Raw genomic sequence first — 22,823 nt, forward strand, 5'->3', positions numbered from 1 at the left:
ATTATAATCATCATCTTATTTTACAGAGTAGTGGACTTTCTGCTGAAAGCCATCATGAGAACAATGTGGTTTGTTGGTGGATTTCACTGGGTGAGTGTAAAGGGCAGACAGGCCTTACCAACAGAAGCTGCAATCCTGACTCTAGCCCCACATTCCTCCTACTTCGATGCCATTCCTGTAACAATGACTATGTCCTCTATCGTGATGAAAGCAGAAAGCAGAGACATTCCTATATGGGGAAGTAAGTAAATCAGTTGTTTGGACAAAGAACTTTTGTGCTTAATGTAATGGTATAGAGTACACATGTAGCTAAAGAATTATTTCCCCTTGTATGTTAATTGGTTTTTTTTATGATTGACTCTATAATAGTTTCATTTTTTAAGTTATTTTCAATGTTAATTATATTATTATTTTGTGGGTAGAATTCCCTTTGCTCTTGAAATCACAAAACTGTCATTTATGTAAATTGATTTTTTTATTGCTTGACATCAAATTGTCATAAGATTTCATTCATGAATATATGTATAATACAGAATTATTTTTCAACTGTGAAAAAAAAAACTTGAAACATTTTTTTTAATGGTTATCTACCTAAAAGCAATTTGATTCAAACATAAAACAAGTAAAGACTTTAGAACTGTATCAAGGGAACTTAAAACTGATGTCTTTCCTTAAAGGACAAATTTATAAGTATCAGCACCAAGATTTGAATTTAGATTATTCAGACTCCAAATCCAAAAGTTTTAAACTATGTCACTACTTTCCCTCATTAATTCTGTACTAGAAAAATGATTAAAACCAACATAAAATTATTGAGCTAGCAGTTAAAAACAAAGTGTATTGCTTTCTTGGATTCTTTCAGTAACAGATCAAAGGACAGACTAATAAATACTCAACCCATTTCTCATCTTCTAAGTATTTGACAGCTGTTTAAATTTGGAAAAATTAGAAAGAATTTTGGGTTTTTTGGACCACTATAATGAAGTGTAATATAGAATTAAATAATGCATTTGACCCCCCCCAAAAAAAAATCTGCATTCAGAACTTTACCCTTTCTATTGCTGTGAAAGAACCAGTTAGTGAAGAAAGTAACATAAAGTGTACAAAGGACATTTTACTTCCTACTAAGTGGGAAAGAAATACTTTCAGTTACCATCATATTATCTATCTCCTGTGCAGATAATTTCTAATTCTATCTATCTAGTCATAATCTCTCCCCGAACTTTGATTTACCAGTTCCCTGCTAAACCTGGATGTCCCATTAGCATCTATGATTTTACATCTTTAAAATGGAATTCATAACTTCTCCAACTCTTCCTCCAAATTTTATTTCTATTCAGGGCACCACCATTCTCCCAGTCCTCCCTAATCATCAAGTTCAGAATTATCTGTGGCTCTTTCCCTCACTGCTTGTATTCAGTCAGTTGTTAAGTCTAACTATTTATTATATTCATTATACATTCAAGCCACAAATAATCTGCAATGACATTTCCTATCACCAATCCAAAGGCTCACTCACTCAGTTTCTATTCCTGTCTATATATGCATGCACATTGCAATTTCTTATAGTTTTATTTTAGGGATAACTTAGGTATATATCAATAGAGATGGGAGGAACTTTCAAGTTCATCTTTTTTTTTTGTTGTTGTTGTTGTTGTTGTTGTTGTTGTTGTTGAGGCAATTGGGGTTAAGTAACTTGTGCTAGGATGTATTAAGTATCTGGGACCAGATTTGAACTCAAGTCCTTCTGACTTAAGGTCTAGTGCTCTATCCACTGTGCCACTTAGCTGCCCCTCCCCCCCAAGTTCATCTTGTCCAACCTCTTCATTTTATAAATAATAAAATTAAGGTGTAGAAAGGTTGGGATACATCCAGAGTTACTCAGGTATTAAATATCAGAGAATCCAGGTCTTCTGATTTAAAATATCATGCTTTTTCCTACTACATTACAAATAAGAAAGAAAACTTTTCTATTTATTTCTATTTAACAAGTTCATTTTTATAGCCTTCAGGTTATACATCTCTGGAGTAGATATAAGATAAAACAGGATACGTTTCTGTTTTGTTTTATTTTTAGAGAGTACTTAATTTTACTAATGAATTTCATTTTCAGAAATATACTAGATCAAAATATGTTTTCGAAAGGTTATTTTGTCACCTGTTTAACTGCAAGATCTTAAAAGCTTAGACCACTTTATGAGACAGATTGAAGGACAGATGGGAGAAAAAAAGATATTGTTCAGAAATGAAAATATTTATAATGTTTTGGCTTTTTTCCTATCTCTTATACCGACTTTACTTTTTATGTTGCAAGGAAGAAATGCTTTTAAGATGCTTTAGAGATCTCTCACCCTTTATGCCATTCATTTCTAAGCATTGTATTCATTGATTGATAGCATGAATTAAAGAAAGAGAAAGGAGGGGAGAGGAAAGGAGACAAAGAGATAGAAAGAAAGGAAAGAAAGCAAATTTCACTAAGTGCTGAGCAAGTTTTAATGAGTACTGATAAGTACACTTAAAATATGAAAATCCTTTATTTTAATCCAGTCACCACCTAATTATCCTAAAGTTAACCCGTGTTAACTTTAAAAGTTAATTTCAAATTAAAAATTTAAAAATTAATTTCAAAGATTCAATAATAGAATTTTCTGCTTAGTGAGGACTTTTTAATACCCTTGATTTATCTTCTAAGGCTACCCATTCTAGAATTTAAGGATTTTTATTCAGCATATCACAGAAACTTTTATATATTTCTATTCTAATTCCATTATGGTAAAAAAAATACAGCTTTTTACAATTAGGATATCAGAGCTTACAGATCATCTTATTCAATTGGCTCATTCTAGAATTGATAATCCTATGGTACAGAGAAATTTAAAAATTTACCCAAGATCATGTAATGTGTCAGAGGCAAAGCCAGTTTAAAAACTTGGCTTTCTTAACTCAGAGTAAGGCATTCTTTTCTCTATACTACCTTTTCAGTTTAGGAACCAAATTATCATGTTTTTTAAAAAAAACCTTTTTTAAATAATGTTTTAGAGTTTATGAATATACATTATTTCATTGGAGTTTACCACAACCCTTTCAGGAAGGCAATAGAAGTGTGGACTCCACTGTACCTTTTGTTTCACCATCTCCCAAACAGAGATAAATGACTTCATCTACCTCTAGAACTTTTTGTAGAAACTGTAGAAAAATATACCATAACAAATGGAAAATCAAAAGAAACTGTGATGTACTTCAGCTAAACAGGAAAATTTATGTTAGCTAGAATGCTTATTATCTCTGTCACCTGGACAAGTCATGTAACATCTTTAGACCTCATTTTCCAATAAAGACAATTAGTAAAAATTATTTCTAGTTCCAAATTAATGCTATGTTATTAGTTCAGTGGAACTAATAACAATGAGTTTTTTTAAAGCATCTGATCAGAAAGCTAGAAGACCTTGAGAAACATTGGTTAGAAATATCAGGAACAAGAATTGATTCTGAAAAACTCACAAGGAAATTTTTTTGGGGACAAAGCTAAAGTATCCTATGTTCCTATGTCCTCTTTTATGGCCTTTTGAGCCTTAAAAATAACATAAATCACTTTTTTAAAAAACCCTTTTTTCTCAAGTGTAAAAAAGCACATAGCATGCATTTATTTGTTTGTTTACAAAGCATATGAATGGCTAATTTTTCCAACATTGACCCTTGGAAAACCTTTTGTTCCAAACTTTCCTCTTCTTCCCCCCATTCCCTCCCCTAGCTGGCAGGTAGTTCATGTTAAATATGTTGAAATACATATTAAATCCAATATATGTATACATATTTATACAGTTATCTTGCTGCTCAAGAAAAATCACATCAAGAAGGAAGGAAAAGGAAAACTAAGAAAACAAAATGCAAGCAGATAACAGAGTGAGAATGCTATGTTGTGTTCCACACTCTGTTCCCATGGTTCTCTTTCTGGGTGTAGATGTCTCTTTATTACTGAACAAGTGGAACTGGTTTGAATCATCCCAATGTTGAAGAGAGCCACATCTATCAGAATTAATTGATGTATAGTTTTGTTGTTGCCGTGTATAACGATCTCCTGGTTCTGCTCATTTCACTTAGTATCAGTTCATATAGGCCTCTCTGAAATCATCCTGCTGGTCATTTCTTATAGAACAATAGTATTCCATAGCATTCATATACTGTAATTTATTCATCCATTTTCCAATTGAAGGGCATCCACTCATTTTCCAGTTTCTTGCCCCTATAAAGAGGACTGCCACAAACATTTTTGCACATGTGGGTCCCTTTCCCTCCTTTAAGATCTCTTAGCATTTGACAGAATTCACTTCTCCAAGCCTTTCCTGGCTTCAAGTTAAGCACAGAATCAACCATTTTAAAACAATCATTTTTAAAAGCTATTATTATCTGCAATCCTGGGTATTACTGTTAAATACTTTTACCTATACTAAAAGAGGCTTAACTATGGAATAAAATGTGTGTATTTTTCTATCTGTGAAAGACATATTCAACAATATAATTGTGGCCATTCAGGATAAAGCATAAGTTTATCTTTAAAAATAGATTATTCTATAATGATTCATAAGTATAGTGAGTGCTGAAACAATACTCATTCTTTCCTTCCAGTACTATTTCATCCCAGAGCTTTCTGTTTGGGATTGACATAAAGTTTGACCATCAAAAATAATAGACTTTTAGACATTGAAGAGACTATAAAGGTTATCTACTTTATTAACCTCCCACCACCCTGATGGAAATGTAGCCTTTGTCCCAACATTTCCAGTAATGTGGAACTCATTTCAAACAGAAGCCTATTTCTTTTTGTATAGTTGTAATTGTTAAACTATGTTGAGTATAATTTCATCGACCTATAATGTTTATCCTTTGATCCTTTACATACATAGAATAAGTTTTGACTTTCAAATTCTATACCTCCCTTCTTTCTTTTCCCCCTAAGATAGTAAACAATTCGATAGAATTTATACATATTCAGTCATTTTATATAACATTTAATATATTTAAATATATACTCATATATTTAAGATTATCTTCATTTGTGCTGTTTTCCCTAGTTATTTTGTATCCTCAGGATGTACTCTCCTGTAGATCATTGTGATTTGAATATTGTAGTTATATAGAAAGCATGTAATTCTACATTATGCTGGAATTTAGGGGCAGTTGTGGCCAAACTAATGACTCACTAACTTCATAATCAACTAGATCCCTGGGTCTTTTTGACATCCTGTCATCATTGTATTGTCTTTAAGTCGACAATTCAGTTAAAAATATTAAGCACCTACTGCATTCCAGGCTTTCTGCTGGGTCCGGGTATACTAAAGCCAAACTGAAATAATGCATATCTACTGTTGTTCAATTTCATTTATATTAGTTCTGGGCATAATTTGTAGCTTGTTGAATTTTTTTTGAACCTCAATTCTGTCATCTATTAGCTCTCTCTCTCTCAGCTTTGTCATATGTAAATTTTGATAAGCTTGTCTGTTATACTTTCAGTCTGAGGAAATAAAAGTTTCCTTCTCTGTACTCCTAAAATGGTAACATTTTACACTGTTATAGGTCATTGCAATTTGGATACTATAGATGTATGGAAAGCTTATAACTTGCTAGCATTTGGGGATAACCTAATAAATCCATTACAAAAGAAAATGAGGGTTTTTTGTGGAGTGTTTCCCCCCCCCCCCCTAATGCTGGGGTTAAGTGACTTGCCCAGGGTCACACAGCTAGGAAGTGTTAAGTGTCTGAGACCAGATTTGAACTGGGGTCCTCCTGAATTCAGGGCTGGTGCTCTATCCACTGTGCCACCCAGCTGCCCCCTGTGGAGTGTTTTTTAATGATTTTTTTTTTTTAATCTTGCTTTCCCTTACTCAGTAATCACTTTGTTCCCTAAATGATAGTGAACTGTGCTTAATAGCATATTATATTTCAGAATATTGCTTAGTGGTGGGCTTCAACTTTTTTTGGTCTGTAATTCTCAGAACTCACATTTTAGAAAATTAAAACATTGGCCCTTTCTCAATTTTCTAATACCTCCGTCATTCTCCAAGATCTCTCAGAAGTAACTAACTAATAGTGAGTCACCGTTATAAGTTCTCTTGTACTAGTTTATGTTTCATGTAGGATTGGAGTCTTGCTCATTTAATACAGAGCAAGTAGCTAGGAAGAGCTAAATCCACCCAAGATACTTTCTAACTGCATAAAATGTTTTAAAATGGTAGCAACAATAGATTCCTTGCAAGATTGTCTTGAGGATCAAAAAAGATAATGCACGTAAAACACTTTGCAAATTTTAAACAACTAATAATCCTATTTGCTATTACATGATGATGATGATAATGACAATGACTCCAGTGACCTTATTTTGGATGAATTGCTTAGGAAAACTTATAGTCAGAGTTTGTGTAAGCAGCTTAATGATGCATTGGATAGATTCCTGGATCTAGGTCTAGGACTAAATCCATTTTCCCAAACAGTGGCAATTCAGTTATTTAGTGAATCCTTAAAACATTTGAATAGGTCCTCAGATTTCAGATTACTTACATTTAAAGAAAACTGAGCATTTTGACAAAGTATCTAAAAAAAGTTACTTTGAGCTACTTAAGAAAAGTGCATGTACTGGGTTATTTTTTCTTTCAAAATAAACTATTTGAAATTTTAGGATACATAATATGATTAGTAAATAATACTGTCTCACCAGACAAAATTAGATTACTTCTAATGACTCAGTTACAATTTAGTTCTCATTAGTTTCCTAAAATAAGAGGCACCTATTATAATGTCTGGCACATAGCACATGCTTCATAAGTGATTCTTGATTATTTGATTATAAGACAAGAATTCAGTTCAGACATTTTTAATCACTAAGTACAAGGCATTGTTCTAGATACTGAAAAGTGAAAGGGAAAAAAAAAACAATGCTAACCCTCAAGAGTTTATATTCTACTTGCCAATGTCTTCAGGAATAGTGTTTTATGTAACTTTACATATTCCTTAATATCTTTAGTTCTTTGCACAAAGGCAGTGACTTCTTGTTTTTTCCTTTAATGAATTTGTACTATAGATATGTATGTAGTTATGTCTACTTGCTTATTCTTAGATACTATCTACAACAATGTTAGTCTTAGATAATTGCTATCATAACTAGTCTCATTTAAAATGATTTTCAAAGATCACATTCTACAGTTTTAGAAATTGGGGTGATGTCATTACAATTTAAAATTCTTGCAGACGGTTATAACAATGTTTTCACTGCTGATGCTTGTTCTTTTTTTAGGCTCACTTTTAAGTATACCTGTGAGCTTTCTGCTTATGCCTGTCAGATATTACTTCCCCTCCTCCCAATATTCTTAAGAATATTCTTTCAATAGACTTTATTTTTGTAGTCACCATTTCATGAGTAATTAAGAATGCTCATTTATAATTGATTTATTTCAAAGGCAAATATGCTTTAGTGTTGCTAATATATACTCTTTTAAGATCTTTGCACCTCTGTTCTATTCTACCCCTGTAGACAATTGAGGGTTGACCAGCTTTGGCTGGTCCATTAATATAACCTTATCATAATTTTATTACTCCATTAACTCTTAAATCTTTGTCTAAAAATCTACAAGGATTTTTAGAATTTCTTTCTTTTTCATATATTTTGAGATCAATGACAAAGTAATCCCCTTGCTCCTCAATAACACTCTACCTCAAAATGCTACACATAATTCACATTACTTTTTTGCAGCTCTGATAAAATACATACGACCAGTATTTGTATCCCGATCTGACCAGGATTCTCGAAGGAAAACTGTTGAAGAAATAAAAAGACGTGCACAATCTAATGGCAAATGGCCACAGGTAACTCAGCATTTTGTTTGTACTTTGAAGGACATTGTCCCTAAAAAGTGTTAAAATTAAAATGAGAATAGATCAAGGAAGCAGAACATTTCCTACATAAATACCTTTTAGTTGTGAAACCAGGATTTTTTAGAAATGCAATTAAATTCAATGCTTTTTGATAGTCCAAACAAATTTTAGAAGTTTAGCCATGCAGAAGATCTATGATTTTAGCAACATGCAGATCACAGCCTTGTTACATCTTTAAAATATTAATTTTTCAGTGGCCAGTTTTCTTACATAATTTGCTTAACTGATGTTGGAGAAAATTCTAGATGAAGAGTCCATAAATACCACAATGGTAATGTGAATTCCCAAAGTGACTATTTTCTTGTTACGGTTACAATTAGTCATCTTTATATGGTTCTTTTAAAAAGTTATTAAAAGTCTCTTCAATTCTTGTTGCTTCCCAGACTGAAATGAGTCCATAAAATAATTTTCAGCTTTGAAAATATATTCTGTACTTAGTTTCTAGTGTAATACAGACTGATATAATTTTTTAAAAATCACATTTAGGTTTATCTTCTTTAGGATGCTTCCAACTTTAAATGATACTTTTATTTATCATGAAAGTGTGTATGCATATATGTAGTAGTATTTACATGGTTTTTTTTATTCCTTTTTACTGAAAACTATTCAGATGTTGTATAATATTTTGATAATGGGATAATTTTAAAAGTATACTTCATTATTTCGTGTAAATTCTAAAGTATATGTTGTATAATGTTAATTTTTTTTTTTTATTCATAGATAATGATATTCCCAGAAGGAACTTGTACTAACAGGACCTGCCTCATTACCTTCAAGCCTGGTAAGCATTGTTTTCTATTTTTAAATGGTATTGATGTTTTTTTCCTCAATAGATTGCATCTATTCTCAAATGTTAGTTCTTACAGTGTCATATTTTTTAGTTTTTATCAAAAATTTTATACTTTAAAAGTATTATTTTATAGTACAAGTGAAAATATCTTATATCCTGACAATTATTTAATCATCTTAGAAATATTACTGAGCTCAGCTACATGGTGAAATTTGGTTTAAGAATTGCATCATATGAAAGCATCTGAGAAAGATAGAACTGTGTATATATGAATAATTATTGAATTTTTAAATTTCTTTTTACAGTAGTATGGAGTATATCATTGAAAGTAGACCCTATTTAAAACTATATATTTTTTAATGTTATTTTTTAAAAATCAGTTAGATATTTGGTGTTTCAATGTATAGCAGGTTTCTTATTTGGTCTTACCACTTTATGAATAAGTACTTTTCTGAATGGTACTAGGAAAGCATTTTTAGATCTAAAATGTAAAGAAGTATGAATTATTATTTGATGCTTACGTGTATTTGACATAGTTTTGTATAAATGGTAGTCTCCTTATATCTGAATTAGGATTCTGTTTGGTTTTTACCAGATATCCACACAACTCACTGTTATTGTTGAATCTGTTATTGTTCAGATGTTTTAAAAGCTAGTGTTATATGCAAATCACAGATGCTTTTTGTGCTGACCTGTAGAAATAAAACCCTTTGAGTTAAATTGTGTAGTTGATTGTAATACATTGTTTCCTGATAACTTTAAAGATCTGTTGCAGTAATTCTTAATAGATCACACACATACAAACCCATGTGTATATGTATATACATTTATGTATATATGTAAAGTAACAACTGTGACACATTATATATCATTTACACATTATGTGTGTATATACAAACTCATACACCACAGGCAAGTTATTTTACTTTATGGGCCAAAGTTTTCTCATTTGTAAAACAAGAGGGTTGCATTAGATGATTCCTTATGACTCTCAATCCAGTGTAATTGCATATAGAGGTTTGTTTCATGTTGTGGCTGTCAGAAGAGTTTACTATTTCTGTTTTAATTTGTTTAGTCCATGAACAAATTAGTTCCACAAAAGTTTCTCTCACTAACATTGAAGTCTATTGTTTTAAAAGTTAACTAAACAGCTTAGAAATGTTTATTCTATTTCATCTTCATAGTTTACTTATTCTTATTTCTTTTTCTACTTTTACTTAAATATGAATAATTTAAAATATATCACATTGAACCCTCTTAGTCCACAGAGCAATTTAAATTGCCCACTGAACTAAAACTTGTTGCTATATCTTACTGTACCAAACTTTATTATGATTACTGGAAGAGAGGATAAACACTTGCTAGACTAATAATTTGTAATATCCTATATGCTGCTGTGCTTTGATTTTAGTCATATACAGTAAAGAAGGAAGAAGTAATACCTATGACATTACTTCAATTTTCATTTTAGCACTTTATTTCATTTAAAATTTTTCATTTCAATCTTTTAAAATTGCTAGTTGTTCAACCTATAATTTCTTATAATTAGGGCATTTTTCTAGTAACCATTTAGCAACTTTAGAAACACTGTATGTAAAAACAACCTGGCAACTTAGTACAAATCAATTTGTTATAAAATAGATGGCATCTAATTGAAGAGACATTGAAAATGCATAATTTAATACTATCCTATCTCTTACAAAGGACATATCTTTTCAATCATGGAACATGGATGCTAATTTTTTGTTTTAAAGATAAACTGATTACAAAGAACCAACTGATTATTTGTGCCCTATAAGTTAGATTTTTGAAAGGAAGTATAACTATATATAGTAAGAAAAAATGCAGAATATATAGTACGAGTTTACTAAATGCTTGTTGAATGACTTATGATTGTTACATATTTGGAGGGTGTGGGATATCAGGGAATTCTTAATGGAAAAGAAGTAGATTTCAGAAATTAAATGGCTTAAAGAAGAGAAAGAGGACATTCTAGTCAAAAGGAATAAAATGAATATAAGTATAATTAAACGATGGCATGTGATATATTTAAGCAAATAACTCAAAGGTGGATGACATACAATAAAAATGATTGTAGCTAGGATTTATATGGTGTTTATTTTACAAAATACTTTACAAATATCATCTCATTTTATCCTTACAACAACCCTGGGAAGCAGATGATATTATTATCCTAGTTTTACAAATAAGGAAACGGGGCACACAGATTAAACTACTTGTTTGATGTCATTTAACTAAGTATCTAAGGTTAAATTTGAACTCTGCTCTCCTCTATTCCAAGTCCAACACCCTCTCCACTGTGCCACTTCACTGCCTCTCTTATCATAAGAAGTTTGAATGGTATAGGACTACAGGAAATTTTGAATGCCAGGCAAAAATATTAGAACTTGAGAGGCAGTAAGGAACCACTATATATTTTTGAGCAAAGTAATAACATGGTCATTTATAACTTTAAGAGCATTATTCTGACAGTAATATCTTGAAAGATGTATTAGAAAGAGAAAGAGTAGAAGTAAGAGGGTCTGTTAAAAGACTATAGCAATAGTCTAGTGAGTGACAATTAAGTCCATCAGAATGTTAGCAATGAAAACAAACAAAAAGGCATAACTGCTAGATATATTAGAGAAGTAAAATCAGCAGGACTTGTAACTGATTTATGTGAGCAGTGATACAAAGCAAGACTCAAAGATAATTCCATAGCTAAAAAATGAGAGATTAATAAATTGTAGTGCAAAAGTAGAAACAAGTTTGGGATAGCTAAGTTTGATTTTTGAGATGTGTTGAGTTTGAGGGGGGCAGTAGTTTACCCGGGCAGGGATGCACTGAAGACAATTGGTAATGTGGGGTCTGGAACTCAGAAAAGTTGGGGCTAGAGATAAAGATTTAGGTGTCATCTAAATAGAGATGATAACTAGAAACATAAGAGTAAAGGAAATCATCAAAGGAGAGAGTATATGGCCAAAAAGAGCATGGAGGAAGAAAAGCAAAATTGAAAAAAACTAGATGCTGGAAGGGGCCATTACAAGTCATTGTGTTTAACTCCCTGATTTTATAGATTATTTTATTAAAGAAGCTCAGGGAGGTTGATTGACTATTACACAGGTAGTATACAGTTCAAATCTAGGTCTTCTGATCTTTCCACTGCTTATTGTTTCCCAGAACAATGAAATGGATTATGAGATAGATGAAGCATGGAAGCTTGGGCCTGGGATAAAGAAGAGCTGATTAGAGTAAGAATGAGAAATTGGATATATTATTGCACCTAAGGCAATTTTGGAGCCAGTCTTAACAGGAAGCAGTTGATGTGGCATACCGCAGAATTTCGCTGGTCACACAGTTTACAGAGTTAATGTACCATAAATTTTGTAATAGAGTTTGAAATTACTTTATACAACACCTCTGTGAAATGTCTTTCTCCTAGAATATTGTTGTTTCCCCTTAAATGTTGGTTTTCTAGGTTCTGGATGGGAGGGCAAAAAAACTAAAATGGACAACCATTCAAATGGGGATAAAGAGGAGAAAAATAGTTCCCAGCTATACCACCAAGTGTATATGTAAATGGAGATTCATGTTTCATTTCACAAAAACTTCTTCACTTTGAATGTCTTTTTTGTGATGTTATATTTTAATATGTATTTTGTATGTGTGTGTGTAAGTGTAAGACAGTCTCAGTCATTAATGGAATTAAGAGAAAAATAATAGCTGTTTTTAGGAGCTTACTATTTAATCAGAGAGACAGTCAAATATATGGAAATAAAAGAAAAATAACAGAAGCATGTTGAGGCATAGTGGCATTACTTATTTAGTTCTTCTGAAGCATCAAAAATAAGGTAAACCATTATGCTGTTCCATTAATGAGGAGAGCAAGAACATAGTGGCTTCCATAATGATAATGTCAAGCCTGAACAGAGACCACAATTCTTATTCAGTGGGATGCATTGTAAAGTGAGCAAGGAAGAAATTTTGTTAACATTCCTTGTTATGTTACCTGAGTTCAGGCTAATAAGTTTCTTATCACATGTGGATGATCTTAAATACAAATCCACTTGTAAACAAATGAAATTTATTTGTTTGTTTTTTTAACATAAGAAAATCAGAATTAATAAATCAGAATATAAGAATTGCATAAATGAGTTTCTGGAGAAAGATGGCATTGTTTTTATTAGGTTTCATAAAGATAGTAAATTATTTGAGGGAGGAAAAGAATGTATTTTGCCAGAGGTATTTAAGCAAGACTTTCCAGAAGGTGCTATATACATAATGCTTAAAAGGAGGTTGGTGATATTGAGGGAACACTTACTTTGCTTGGACAAAAGGAGATCATAGCTATAAATAAGTGGGCATGCCATTATTTACTATTACTCTACAAGCTTCAATAAGAATTTGCAAGTCCAGGGCATGAAAAGAATCTTACTTACATGTAATTTGTAGTAGTGAAATTTAATATGATAGTGCCATTAACTTACAAGTTTTACAAATTCAAAAAGACTTATTTGAACTCTGAAGTACCAACTCATGTTCATCTGATTGGCTAAGATAACAGAAAATGAAAGTTACAAATTCTGGAGGGGATATGAGAAAGTAGATACACTAATGCATTGTTGATAGAGCTGTGAACTAGTTCCTGGAGACAAATGGATCTATACCCAAAATGGTGTAAAACTTTGCATATTCTTTGACCCAGTAATATCATTACCAGGTCTATGCTCCAAAAAGATTAAAAAAAAAAATGAAAAGGATCCATTGGAGAAAAGTATTTATTATTTTCTTCATTTTTTAAAATCTCTTTTTGCACATGGCCAGTTGAACTTTTAAATAAGGTGTTTTGTTCATTGCATTTTTTTTTTCCATTTCACAAATTCTGTTTTTTAACATATTGGTTTCTTTTTCATATCTATTTTATAAGGAGTTGTATGCTTTTTCCATTTCCAAATTCTATTTTTTAAGGAGTTTTCTTCAGATAATTTCTGTTTTTACTTTTTCAAACTCTCATTTTCTTTCCCCATTTTTCTTCTAACTCTCTTTTAAGATCCTTTTTTGAATTCTTCCAAGAAAGCCTTGTAAGATGGGGATCAACTCATATCACCCTTTGGGACTTCATTTGGAGATGATTTGCCTTTAGGATCCTCAGGGTTTGAGGTCTGTTCTTCTCTTTCTCCATAAAAGCTATCTATATTCAGAGTTCTTATTGCTTTATTTTGCTCTTTTTATTTCTTTTTTAATGGTTGAGGTCTGTTCTTAAGGCAAAAGGAAGATTGCCCTAAGCTTTTTCTATAGACTACATCCTCTTTAGGCTAGCCTGGGGCCAGTGCTGCTGATTGACCTTTGATACTGGGTAGACATGGCCAGGTCCAGTGTTCTTCTAGAGTTCAGAGGCTCACTTATTTGCATTGGATATCTCACAGCTAATCTGCTGTTCCACTGGCTTGTAACTAGGACCAGTAGTCTAAGAGCCTCCCAGTATATTCCCCAGTGCCTAGACACAATGCCCTGTGTCTCTGCTCTTATGTATTACCCTCCCCACTTCCCAGCCCAATTGAAACAGATTTTTCTTCCAAAGTATCTTGCTGGAAATTTGTAACACTCCAAACATTTGTGGATTCTGTCACTCCAAAACCAGTTCAGAGGCTTGATCTGGTGTTGATCTGAGGGACAGTAGGGGGAGCTCAGATAAAGATATGTCTACTTTCCACCATCTTGGGCTTCACCTCCTGCAAAAATATTTATAGTAAATCTTTTTCTGGTGACAAAGAATTGGAAATTGAGGGATGGCACATCAGTTGGGAAATGGCTGAACAAATTGTGCTATAGATTGTGATGGAATACTATTGTGCTATATACAAATGACCAGGAGGATGCTTTCCAAAAAAATAATCTGGGAAGATTTACTATGCAAACTGATGCAAAGCAAAGTGAGCAAAATCTGGAGAGTAATCAATATAATAATAACATGTTATGATGATCAAATGTGAAAGATTTAGTAACTTTAATCAGTACAATGATCCATCATATCTCCAAAAGACACAAAATATAAAATTCTTATTTGCCTTCAGACTGATGGACTCAGGGTGCAGAGTGAATCATATTTTTCTTTTATTTTTCTTTATTTTGTTTTTTCAGAATTTAGTGCATATGAAAATGTTTTGCCAGGTATATTTCTTGTGTTCTGAATGAGTGAGGGATAGGCGGTGGGAGAGAGAATTTTAAACTAAAAATAAAAATTTTATTTTTGAAAAGGACATGTTTGTAAAATGTGAATGGGACACCCAAAACTTTGTAAAATGTTATAATTGAATAAGCTTTGAATCCTTCTCATTAAAATAATAACTAACCCTATTTACTGATAATAAAAATATACTATTCATAACTTCATCCAAGTCACAGGTTAGCAATTTTTTTTTATTACATTAATGATTACAGGCACTTTTATGGAAGTTTAAAGTTAGCACAATATTTTATAGATATTATCTTATTTGATCCTCACAACAATGCTATAAGATACACACTTGGTGGTATTGTCACCATTTTAAAGATAAGGAGACCAAACCCCAGAAAATTAGCTTAATCACCCAGAATTATATAGTTAGTACATTACAGAGGTAAGATTAGAAATCATATTTCTTCTAACTTTAATACCAACATTCTTTCCATTAAGCCACATTACCTACATTTGTATGTATGTAATTATTTCAAAAAGTAGATTCTTTGAAAGATTAAAAGAAAAAAAAAATCTAACAATTATTGTGATATAAAAATAGACTGGACTGCTTCATTTTGTAGTGTTGTTTTTTTCCCCCTCCCTGGGAGAACTTCAAATGGGGGCTGGATAGATAACTATTTTTAGGCTATATTGTAGAGCAAATTTTTTTAAAGCTATTCATTAGCCAAATGACCTCCTTTTCCCAACATACATCTAAAATACTCCCTGCTCCTCTTTTTTTCCCCAGGAACTTCTCCCCAGTTCCTTATACATTTTAATCTTCTTCAGAGTTCTTGCCCAAATCTCTCTCCTCTAGAAAGCTCTGTCCATTGAGAATAATTTCTTTATCTGAAATCTTACAGTACACATTTTCCATGCCATTGGGAACCTCTCTCCCCATCATCACCAGTCCCAAAATTACATCATGCCCTCTCTTGCTTTTCTTCACCAATTTTTTTGGTTATCTTATCAGCTATCACTGGATCATTTATCTCCAAGCACATGATTCTCCAGTTTTAAAGAATTAACCAGCAAGCATTTATTAAGGACTATTGGGTTCTAGGAACTCCTTTAGGTCCTTAGAATACAGAGAGAAAAGTGAAATAGTTCCTACTTAAATATGCATAAATTACATCAGGGAGACTCTGTGTGTGTGTGTGTGTGTGTGTGTGTGTGTGTGTGTATGCATGCATGCAAATTTCATTCTATATAAGTGGGCTATTCCACATAATTCTACATGTAGCAATTTACAAATACAAAGTTTTCCTCTACAAATCTATTTTACTTGGCCTATATATGAAGGCATACACGAAATACATTTCTATAAGTTATTAAATGTATTAAAATATTAGAATATTAAAATAAATAAAATACTAAAATAAGACATTAAATACTATTATTTTAATAAATTGAATTGTAAAATTAAAGGTAAAGTTAATGATAAAATAGGAATAGTACTGTACAGTAAGGTTAACATAGGTGTGCATTATGTTGCCTCTTACCCAAACAGTGCATTTCTAGCCTTTTTCCACTGGTGATTGACTGTACAGCTTTTTTTTATGAAATTATCGAGAGATATTTGGACAGTGGATCTCTTTTTCCCCCTCCTCATATATCTGATGGAATTTGAACTTTTAAAAGTTTTTAAGTATTTGGTTCTACCTTTTAATAAAGAAAAAAAAATTTCACTCAAATGATGAGATGCTTCTGCCAGCTGTTTCCTTGTGAACCTTTTCAGTTGGACCTTGGGTTCTGAAACTTCTCTTTCTTCTGCAATCTTTGTAGTTAGCAACTCAATCATGTCCTACTCATCCTTCTCATTCACTTCTAGCTGCAATTCTTGTGATGATTTTTCAATCTTGTTACTCACTTCTTCAAACATTTCATCTTAGTCAAATACATGAGATCACGATCAAACTGGGTACACACTTTTTTCTAAACTCTTCATGCATGTTTCTGTTACATCTTTTCATATATTTCAGAATTTTTTTCCATAAAGTCAAATTTGCAGAATGCAGATTTAAATAAATCAAAAACTGTCTGCATACAGAATATATACAAAATTAATAAAAGGTCATTTGAGGAAAAAGATCACAACCCATTATGGGAAGCAGGAAAGCTTTATGTACCAGTTGCTGCTTGAGCCAAGTCATGAAAGAATAAAGAGAATTATAAGAGTTATTAGTGAGGAGAGAGAACAGTCCAGATATAGGAACTGTCTATGCAAAGATGTGAGGTGATGTGTGAGAGGTACAATTTAGCTAGACTGTAGAGTACATGAAGGGCAGGAGTAATAAAACTAAAAAGACAAGTTGGAACTGGATTATGAATGGCTTTTAGATAAACCAAAGAGACATTTGATCCTCAAGTTAATAGGAAACTTCTTTTTATTGAATAGGGGAGTGACATAATTAGACTTCTACTTTAGGAAAATTACTGTGGTAGTATAAGTAGAGGATTAATTAAAGTCGGGAAGAGATGTCAAGCAAAGAGAAAAATTAAAAAGCTATTATAATAATCCAAGTGAGAAGTGTTAAAAGCTTAAAATTCAGAGTTCCAATCATATATCAACAATTGCCTATTGAAAATCTATAACAAAATGACCTGTATACTCTTAAAAATAAGCATTTGCAAAAGAAAAGTCATTTTCCCCATAATGCTACCCTGATTCAAAATCCTCTCTTTCTGTTGAAATCCTTCCAATTGCCCAGATTTGGAGCATTTTTGTTATCTTCAACTTTTCCTCCCATCTCATGTTACTATGTGCCTTAGCATTGGGGGTACAAAGGTGAATGCAAAAACATCTTGATCTGCCATCAAGGATTTATGTTCTTTTTTTTTCTTCTTGAGGCTGGAGTTAAGTGACTTGCCCAGGGTCACACAGCTAGGAAGTGTTAAGTGTCTGAGACTAGATTTGAACTGGGGTCCTCCTGAATTCAGGGCTGGTGCTCTATCTACTGTGCCACCTAGCTGCCCCCAAGGATTTATGTTCTAATAATTCTAAAAAATCTCTTTCATTTGAAAGAGAAGTGGTCAGAAAGGTTTTGTTTTGTAAAGTTAGAAAGTGAGTGGTAACGTAGCAGAGTAGAATGACATGCCCTTTCCAGTAGCAAGAATACTTACTTGATTATGGTTCCAGAAGTAAAAGTGAAGAAGGAAGAAAAGTGCACAGGATAAATATGTGTAATCTTCTATTATCCCAGTGCTTCTATTCTTTAGTGTAGATCATTGAGAATTGATTATAAAAAGGGGCATAGTCTACAACTTTTCACATCCAAATTCCAAAATGGGACATTTTACTTTTTTACAACTTAAACTATTACTTTAACTAGATAAGAATCAAAATCATTAAATAATATGTGGTTTTCCAGATTAATAGAGAGCATTCTTTTGAATTACTAGGACAATAATATTGCTTATTATGATTTTACAAAATGACTTTCTTGTGGAACATCATTCTACCCCAATTCATGAAGCCTTTCTCCCCATTAGCAGTATTCATTTAGGATGACACTCAGGCTCTTTGCTTTCATTACCTGGTATTAACCTAGAAGCCTTTTGTCAGCTATTGCCAGAAGTGCCTATTTATTGATTAATACATTTTTATTTAAATGTTTGCTATATACCAAGCACTGTGCCTAAGCAGTAGAGATGCAAAGGCAAAGGACAAACTGATCCCTATTCTCGATGATCTTACATCTTAATAGGAGAGACTAAGAAGGATATTAAACATATATATACACATACACACACTGTATTTACATAGATGCATATGTGATATATAGACGATAGTTTTAAAGTAAGAATACTGGGATTTGAGGGTTTCAGAAAAAGCTTCATTCAAAAAATGGTGCCTGAACTGCATCTTTTTTTTTCCTTTTATAATTTTATTAGAATTATATATATATATATATATATTTCTATTTACAGAACATATGCATGGGTAATTTTTCAACATTGTCCTTTGCACTCACTTCTGCTGAACTGCATCTTAAAGGAAGATAGGAACTCTATGAACCTTTTTTTTTTTTCAATGTAAATAAGGGAGAAATCTATTTAACAAATGTTGAAGACAAACTTCAAACCACTGTAAGAAAGCATCAAAATTTGTATTTAAGAAAATGATGCAGTATGAATAAAAATTAACATCCTAAGAAAGGAGAAAAAAACCTTTTCAATTGGTTGATGGAGGAAAAGGAATGTTTTCAGGATCTTCTAAGGGAAGAGGAAATATTAACATTGAGATCATAGAAGTTGGGGGATGCATTGTTGAGTTTGGGGACTTGAAGGTCAATCCCGGGAGCCTAGGGATTTACCCCAGGTGCTTGGATGTATACAATTGGAGTTCAGAAGTGAAAAGTCCTTGGGCATATACCCCTAGAAGTAAGGAGACAGTGCATGGAAGATTGCCCGTACAAAACTTTGGAGTAAGGAGAGGGAATATTTTGAGAGATGAAGCAAAAGAAAGTCTTTTGGTTAGAATGAAGATTAGGGAAAATGAATAATATCCAGGAAGATGCACATTTCTGTTCTCAAAGCACGGGTTTTGGTCATCCCTGACACCATAATATCTTTCTATGGTCAAGATTCTTTTCTGTTTCTTGCTCATTTTCTTTCTTTTTCTTTTAGTATTTCCTCTTTTTTAAATTATTTTTATGGTTGAGCTCTGCTTCTGGGGTAAAGAAGGTGCTGTCCCAAGCTTCCTGTGCAGTTCTAAGCCTTGGCTTTGAGTATAGGTGCTTCTTGTTTTTGCAGAGGATAGCTTTGTATGCTCTTTTCAGGAAACAGCCTGGTTTTGTTGGGACTAGAGGTTGCCCCAGTGATCTGTTCCTCTACTGAGCCAGGCCTGAGGGTCTTAACTTCTGATTTGCTGAGTTTAAGACTCTCTCAAGGCTTCACTAGAGTCTGTCTGAGCTGGGCTGAACATTCTTTACATCCTTGTGAGATTGAACTTTGTTGAAGTGTTCCCAGTCTATCTTGAGTTGGAGAGTAGTCTCATTCTGTTAGACTCTATTCAGAGGCTTAGTTTCATGTGGTTTTTGAAGAAAACTGAGAGAACTGAAGCAGCTTTCTGGCTATACTCCACCCCCAGAAGTATAAGACATATTGTCTCTAAAGATATGACAGTAATTATTGAAGGAGTATGAGACTGGTCAAAATTGTAATCACATACTTCCTAAAGTTAATTTGTCATTTACTCAGTCATTCATTCAGTCAGGTAATAAAAATAGAGTTAAATTTGATATAATTAAGACCTGAGTATTAATTCTATCCCTTCCATGTACTATATTTGAGCCATTGTAGAATGCAGTTTCCTTATTCAAATAGATATGTACACTTTGTTTCACAGTATTGTTTTGAGACGCAATGAAATAATATGTGTAAAATGTCTTATATATCGCAAAACACTTTCTAAAGACCAGAATTTTTTTTAAGAATTAAAAAAAAAAAAAGATTTTAAGTGCAAAATGGAGGAGGGGCATGGAGAGGGTTGACTGTTAATTTGGGAACAGCCTTGTCATGTATATTGAGCTAAACAAAGATAATTACAGTATTTAAATACAACCACCTCATCTCACAGGAAAAAAAAAATAATTTGCCTGTTTTGGGAAGTAGGACAATATTTGGCCCTAGGAGATAGGAATGTGGAATTGTATGTTCTTAATCCTATAATAAGTAAGAATTTTAAATGAAAGGATACTTGTTTAATAGGCTTTGTTTTCCTCCTGATTTTAAAACATTTATGCTGAATTTTATCTTTATTTTTTCTAGAGGATTTTCTAAATGGATATTAAATTTTTAGAAATTGTTAAAATAATACTTTATTATTTTAAAATGACAATCATTTTATAAGACATCTAATTTTTCTTACTTCCCCATAGAATCTGATAAAAATCAGTGTAATGTTTTTGGGGTATGTGATTTGTATAGTCATACTGTCAGTTTGGCTAATAATCAGTTGGTTTTCCTATCATTCTATCACGTGTTTATTTAACTTCTCCAGCACAATCCTAAAACATGGTATTGTGTACTAAAAAAGTAATCTCTGATTTTGAGTAACTTAGCTTCTTCCTGGACAGTAAGAATTTGAGATAAAGATGAATGGAAACTAGTCAGAGGATGTTTTTTGGAAAAAAAAAATCTTGACTTTAGTGGACTTTGAAAGACAGAAAGAATTTGGATTGAAAGGGGGGGAAACAAACTGTTGTTAGCAGAAAGAATATCATGAATATTAAGAGATGTGTTGTCTTTAAGTTATTGCTTATCTGTAATTCTTAAGTTTCCTTCTCCTTCTTCCTCGTTGAATCTCCTTCTCCTCAAAGGTAATTGGGGTTAAGTGACTTTACCAGGATCATGCAACTAGTAAAATTTAAATGTCAGAGGTCACATTTGAAGTCAGGTCTTTCTGACAAAATGTTCTTGACAAAAATTTCTTAACAAAAAAAAAATGTTCTTAACAAAATGTTAAATCAATAACGAAGATGTTCAACTCCAACCAACGGACTCTTACAGCTATGAATATGGTAGGGCAACCTAACCATCCCTGTTAGTATTTAGTCCTTAATAAACCCAACCATTGCAAATCTCTGTGCTCTAATTGGAGTCCTGAGAATTGAACTTCCACTTGAATGTCAGATGGATCTAAAAGTACTGTGCTGCCATCTTTCAGTCTTTAATTTTAAAGGATATTACATTCAAATATAGGGCACTATGGTATAATGAATAGAGACCTGGCCTTGAAGCCAGGAAGACCTAGGTTTAACTCCTATCTCTGAAATACACAGTTATTTCTTCCACATTGCAAGTTTCTCCTTTACGGTTTTGTTATATCACAGGTAGACATAAGAAATTAAATGGGAAATTTTACAGAAATCAAGGGTGACAGGCAAAAGCAGATGACACAAAGCCTATGACCAAATATATAACCCAAATTTCACAATAAGGTACAGTAAACATTCCATAAAAGAAAAAGAAAAAAATTCAGACTTCTGTTGTATAGAGAGCCAAAAGATTTTACACAGATTTTCCACATTGTGAAAATTGTGCGACACTGTGCCTACTCCATTATATGGAAGGGATAACTATGCTGGGTTTTTGATATTGGAAAAATCATTTCATCTTACCTGCATATAAGTTTTTGTGACATTCATTTTTTATTCATCCTGGTAATGGAATGGTTCAATGTTATGATTTGCAAAATAAATTAGAATGAAGACCAGTGTGTGGAAATTTCAGAGGGTCATTGCAATGTGAAGAAGAAATTTCCATAATTTGAGCTATCCATATGGGTAGTTAATTGCCTAATGAGCTAAGACATTTCCCATTCTACAAAATATTCAACAAGATCTTAGACAGTCACTGTCTAGGATATTATAAAGAAGATTTTTTTTTTTTTATTAAAGTTTTTTACTTTTCAAAACATATGCTTGGACAATTCTTCAATTAGCCCTTGCAAAACCTTGGGTTCCAATTTTCCCTCCCTTCCCCCATCTTCTCCCCAGATGGCATGTAGTTCAATATATGTTAAACATGGTAGAAATATATGTTAAATCTAATGTATGCATACATATTTACATAATTATTGTGCTGCAGTTAAAAAAAAAGCAAAATAAAATGCAAGCAAACAACAACAAAAAAGAGTGAAAATGCTATGTTGTGGACTTAAAGAAGATTCTTTGAAGAGATTGGAAATCGGTCTAAATAATGTCTTAAGATTCTTTCTTACTCCAAGATCCAATCCAATTCAGTGAATAGTAAGCAATTACTTTTTGTGCAAAGTCACTGCATAGGTGCTGGGCATACAAAAACAAAAATAAAAATCAAACAGTTTCTACCCTCAAGTAGATAGTAAGGAAACAACAAGTAAATGCAAAATAATATAAAGTT

General features: G+C 32.4%; 1 protein-coding gene across 1 annotated transcript in view; it reads left to right on the forward strand.

Annotated features, from left to right (window-relative positions):
* The window catches only part of LPCAT1 (lysophosphatidylcholine acyltransferase 1), a 128,270-nt gene that overhangs the window by 62,322 nt on the left and 43,125 nt on the right, over nt 1-22,823 (forward strand). Inside the window, exons 3-5 of the mRNA XM_074279162.1 lie at nt 27-241; nt 7,745-7,857; nt 8,647-8,707. Coding sequence (XP_074135263.1) covers nt 27-241; nt 7,745-7,857; nt 8,647-8,707 — 389 coding nt within the window. The remainder of the gene's footprint in view (nt 1-26; nt 242-7,744; nt 7,858-8,646; nt 8,708-22,823) is intronic.

This window comes from Sminthopsis crassicaudata, chromosome 1 (genome assembly GCF_048593235.1).
Source record: "Sminthopsis crassicaudata isolate SCR6 chromosome 1, ASM4859323v1, whole genome shotgun sequence".
In the NCBI taxonomy this organism is placed as follows: Eukaryota; Metazoa; Chordata; class Mammalia; order Dasyuromorphia; family Dasyuridae; genus Sminthopsis; species Sminthopsis crassicaudata.